Raw genomic sequence first — 5,351 nt, forward strand, 5'->3', positions numbered from 1 at the left:
CGGCGTGACCATCCCCCCGGGAGGTGATTTCTCGCTTTCTGTCTCTATGTTTCTCTCTGTCTGTCTGGCGAGCGCACGCGCCCTACAGTGAAAATCTCTCTCAAAAAAAAAAAAAATAAATAAATATTTGCTAATTTTATTTATTATTATTATTATTCAATTTGATGAGTGAGAAAGAAGCAAGCCACCAGGTCCAGGACTTGAATTGCAGTCGGCCACGTGGGAGTCCAGTACCTCAACCACCAGGCCACTTGTCAGCCCCTCGATGAAATTTTAAATAAAGAGCTTCAAAAACCAGATACAATGTCAGACCTAAACTGATTGGAAGGGAAGTGAGGATGCCAGGAAGGGAAATGAGGATAGTGTGGAGGGAACAATACAAAAATAGCAGACAGGTCCATGGGCTGGAAATTTCAGAATAACAGCCACAGTCACAGGGATGCTTGAGATTGAGACTGCAGGTGAAGTTCAAAGACTGACATGAATAACATCAAAGACAGGATCCTGGGGATGGGGCCCAAGGCCCAATAGATACAGTTTTCCCTTCACCACCACAACTGTTGTTTTTCATTGTGCCATTTAACCCACTCCTGAAATACCGTTACTGTTCTTCAGCAGCTAAAGTTCTATAGCCAAAAACCATCAAAGAGCACTCACCCAGAATTTGGCCAGTGAGTTGCTTCTCCATAGCTGTAGTTGACGAGATCACACTTATGATTTATAACTTCTATCATCTATTAAAAAGATGAAGACTCTAGTTTAGGTAGCAATTTACAGAAACAGATTAGCCAGTAAAACAAAGGCATATAATCCTATAGTTTACCAAAACATGTTCTAATTTATAAGTTACTTCCAGGCATGTGGTAGTGATCCAAAACAAAACAGCAAAAAGAGACACGCAGTAAACGGTCAATAAGAAAACACAGCCAGCTGGGACGGCAGGTGGTGTGGTGGGTAGGGACGCTGGACTCCCACATGGGTGACCGCGGTTTGAGTCCCAGACCTGCCAGCTTGCTTTCTCACTCTTTCTCCTTGCTCACTCTGTCTCTCCCTGGTCAAATTAAAATAAATAAAGTTAAATAAAATAATTCTTTAAAAAAAAAGAAAACATAGCCAGCATTCCCAAAATAGAATGTTGTTAGATGGAGAGAGAAGTAGAAAAAACAGAATGGATCTTATGAGGTTCTCAATTTATTTAGAAGTTGAAGTAAAATATAATTCACATGTTAAAATGAAATACAGAATATGAGCTGTGGTTTTAGATTCTTCTTAGGAAGCTAAAGCAAGCTGGCTAAGAAAGTACTTCTTTTTTAATATCTCAAAATTGCTTGCTAGAAATGATATATTTTTTCAAAGGTTAAGACAAAAAAGTTTATAATACTTTTTAATATAAATCATTTAAAAATGAGTTTAATAAGCATTTTTTCTTTTTTAAACAAAGTCCTGTTTAACAAACAGTTCAATGTATTCTCAGCACTTTATAAACATAAAAATATCCATGAAGTAGATTAATTCAGGTTGAGTATCCCTTATCTGAAAGCTTTGGGATTTCAGCTGCTTTTCAGATTTTAAAATATCTGCACATATGATGCATATCTTGGGGAGGGGATCCATGTCTAAACATGAAATTCACTTATGTTTCATACACATATTCTGAAGGTAATTTTGCACAATATTTTTGTACTGTAGTGTTTTGACTGTGACCTGTCACAAGGTCAGATGTGGAAGTTCCAACTTATAGTATCACTTTGGTGGTCAGGACGTTTTAGATTTTGGATTTTCTGGTTACAGATGCTCAACCCTTTTCATTTCTTTTTTTTCTTTTTTTTTTTTTTGGGGGGGGGGGAGTTGTTGTTTAGATTTTTGCCATAGGGCTACATGTACTACTCACTGGAAACAGAAAAGGGAAATTGAGAAATTATTCCTCAGGGGGAATGGCCTCACTGCAATTTCCTCTCCTTCATTCTCCTCTTAAGATTTTGGGCAGCACATACACACGCACACGTACACACGTACACACACATACACACACACACACACACACGACTGGTGTGATTTTAAAGCTGCTAGGTCCAAGACTTGAAACATGCAGATGGCCCTGTGGGATCCCACTGCCTTAACTTCCAAGCTACCTACTGACCCTTAACCTATTTCTTTTGAATTGGCAACTCACAAATACTCACAGCTCTTATGAGACCTGTGCCTGTTTCCATTGTGCTTAGTCTTGTATCACCAATCTTAATTGAAAGAATTTGAGCACCAGGAGCGACCCCATTCCGTTCAGGTTCTTCTGGGAAATGCCCAGCAGCTATACTAGCTACATGTGTCCCATGAGCTCCTGGAGGTAAAACAGAGGGGAATGACAAAGTAAGCTCATAGACTAAAAGCTTTAACCACTAATTTAAATTTGTATATTATTAATCACATAAAAAATACCACCTAACCCCAGTCAAAATGGCTAAGACGAAAAAAATAGAGAATGAATGCTGGTGAGGCTGTGGTGAAAAGGGAACTCTCACACACAGTTTGTGGGAATATAATTAGTACAGCTAATTACAGAATGATATGGAGGTTCTTCAAAGACCTACCAGTAGAACTACCATATGATCTAGCAGTTCCAGCCCTGGGTATCTATCGAAAGGATAGATATACACTCAGCTGGAAAAACATTTGTACATTCATGTTTACTGCAGCATTATTCACAATTGCTAAGACATGGAATCAACCCAAATGTCCAAAAACAGATGAAGGGATTGACAAAGTGTGGCACATATACACTATGGAATACTACTCAGCCATAAAAAACAGTAAGACCCTGCCTGGCATTTGATAGAAAGTGGATGGATATAGAGGATTTAATGCTAAGTGAAGCAAGTCAGACTATGAGAGAAAAGCACTGTATATCCCCACTTAATATATGCCAAATGTCTGCACTCTATGTTAGAAACTGAAAGGTAGAAAATATAAAAGCACGAAGAGCAACTGTGGATACTAGAGACAGTGTAAGAGGAGGGTGGCCAGTGAGGGAGCAGGAGGGAATAAGGGGGGGGAAAGGGCAAGATATTTAATGGACACAAAAAGAAAAAATAATCTGATAAGGATAATGTGAACAGTAGTGCGTTTGGACTAATACGGAATGGATAGTGTATTCATACTTGGAAAATCTTTTTGTATGTATAAAGATGCACAATGACTAATGCAGAAAAATAAGAAGACAAAAAACATTATTAAAAAAACAAAAACTCTAATCCAGGTATCAAATGATATATTAAGTCTCTTCCCAACAATTCACAAAAAAATCAAACTCCTTGAATGACATATACTATTCTTAGTATATCCTACCCAGAACAAAAATTCAAGTAACAAATACACTACACTCACAATATATAACTCACAAAGAGCTTATATCCAAAAGTATAAAGGAAATTTTAAATTCAAAAGAAAAACAGAGGACCCCCCCACCACCTCCCACCAAAAGGGATAAAACATTTGGAATGACCTCCAACTGCATTAACTACCTGAGAAACACAAATTAAAGCCACAATTCAATGCCATTATATTTTTTTAAGAATGGCTAAAATTTCAAAGACTGACAAGAGCGAAAGTGGATGAAGCAGTATCATACGCTGCTGGCGGGAGTGAAAATTACCACAAACACAATTCCCCCTCTAACTACACACTCAACAGACATGCATGCACAGATATACTAAAGACATCCACAAGAATCATGGCAGCACTGTTTGAAAGTTGTTAAAACAACTTTCAAGTTCCATTAATAGGGAAAGGATACAAGGCACATCAATTTATAAAACTGACAATTATATAGCAATAAATGTGAATGATTGCTACACATATGAGATGAAGCTTACGAAAATAAGATTGAAGCAAAGAAGTCACATACAAAAGGATATATATTGAATTAATTCCATTTATATAAACTGAAAAAGGTTGAACCATGTGAAATTCCTACAATTTTCTCATTTGTGACCTACAAAAAAAATCAACGACATATGATCCAAACTAATGTGGCAACAGAAATCAGGATAGTTTATTCTGGAAGGATGGAGGATAGGTTATTTACTAGGAAGAGGCATGGTTCAGGTTTTGACAATGTCTCATTTTTTGACCTTTAAATTGCTAGTTAAAAAGAAGTATCTACTTTGAGATAATTCAATGAATACACAATTTGTGAACTGTATACTGTTTTGTACATGTTATGTATCAATAAAATAAAATATAAACAAAAGTAGGTCTTTAAGTGAAAGGTTTCCTAAAAGACACAAGAACACAGAAATACTGCACAACTGTCAGAAAAAACAATTCAAGCCCAATGGTAAGTGACAACTGGCACTGAGCCTTAATTCTTGGGGACAACAGAGTCAGAGCTGAAGGAAAAGTGAAACACATTACCCTTCAAACTTGCTCTGTTTTAGCCAACTGCTGTCATACAAGAAAATATGTACTCAGTGTTGTCAATTTTGCATTTACTTTTTTTCCCAACAAAAATAGGAAAGCAGCATTTTAATATTAATTTTCTCCACAAAACTCCTTATAATCTCCCATGGCAGTTAAGAGCGGGTGCTATTGGGGCCAGCAGGTGGCATGGTGGTTAAGGCGCTGGAATCCCACATGGCTGACCATGGTTCAAATCCCAGACCTGGTGGCTTGCTTTCTCACTTTCCCTTTCTCTTTATCTGGTCATATAAAAATAATAATAAAAAAAAAAGAGTGGCTGCTCTTAGGAGGTCTGAAGGGCAACCAGCAGATGACATGGTGGTTAAAGATCTGAACTCCAGCATGGCTGATCGTGGTTTGAGTCCCGGACCCGGTTGCTTGAAACTGAAGCTGGATGTGCGTGCATGTATACCCAAGAGAGGAATGGACTGGGGCACTGTCATCCTAGGGGATGATTTCTTATTTTCCCTCTGTCTCTCTCTGGGGAGCACAAGTGCCTATGACCACACACTGATAACTGATGACACCAAGCATTGGTGGAAATGCAGAGCACTTGTAATTCCCACACGCTACAGAGGGGCTACAGAGGGTACACCACCTTGGGAAGCAGCTAGCAAGTTTCTTTAGTTAGATACATACTTATATGTACTTATACCCACCAGTTCTCTTTAATATCAGCCCCAAATAAACAACACATACTTTCACACAGACACGTATACAAATGTCCCCACAATCTACATATAACTCAATGGGTGCACGGATCAAGTGGGTGTGTCCACATTATGAAATATTACTGATCAGTAAGGAACAGACTAAAATCAGAATATAGATCAATCTCAAAACCACTATGCTGAGTGAAAGAAAAAAATACCATATTTTTTATTCTTTTTTTTTTT

The 5,351-nt window shown here is 37.8% G+C and overlaps 1 protein-coding gene across 3 annotated transcripts in view; it reads right to left on the minus strand.

Moving 5' to 3' along the window:
• The window catches only part of TPP2 (tripeptidyl peptidase 2), an 81,617-nt gene that overhangs the window by 50,612 nt on the left and 25,654 nt on the right, over window positions 1-5,351 (minus strand). For all 3 annotated transcript variants that reach the window (XM_006141512.3, XM_006141511.3, XM_014592319.2), the window contains exons 7-8: window positions 2,184-2,338; window positions 658-734 (exon numbers count right to left, since the gene is read on the minus strand). In XM_006141512.3, coding sequence (XP_006141574.1) covers window positions 658-734; window positions 2,184-2,338 — 232 coding nt within the window. The remainder of the gene's footprint in view (window positions 1-657; window positions 735-2,183; window positions 2,339-5,351) is intronic.

The sequence above is a fragment of the Tupaia chinensis genome, unplaced genomic scaffold (assembly GCF_000334495.1).
Source record: "Tupaia chinensis unplaced genomic scaffold, TupChi_1.0 Scaffold000057_1, whole genome shotgun sequence".
NCBI classification, from domain to species: domain Eukaryota; kingdom Metazoa; phylum Chordata; class Mammalia; order Scandentia; family Tupaiidae; genus Tupaia; species Tupaia belangeri.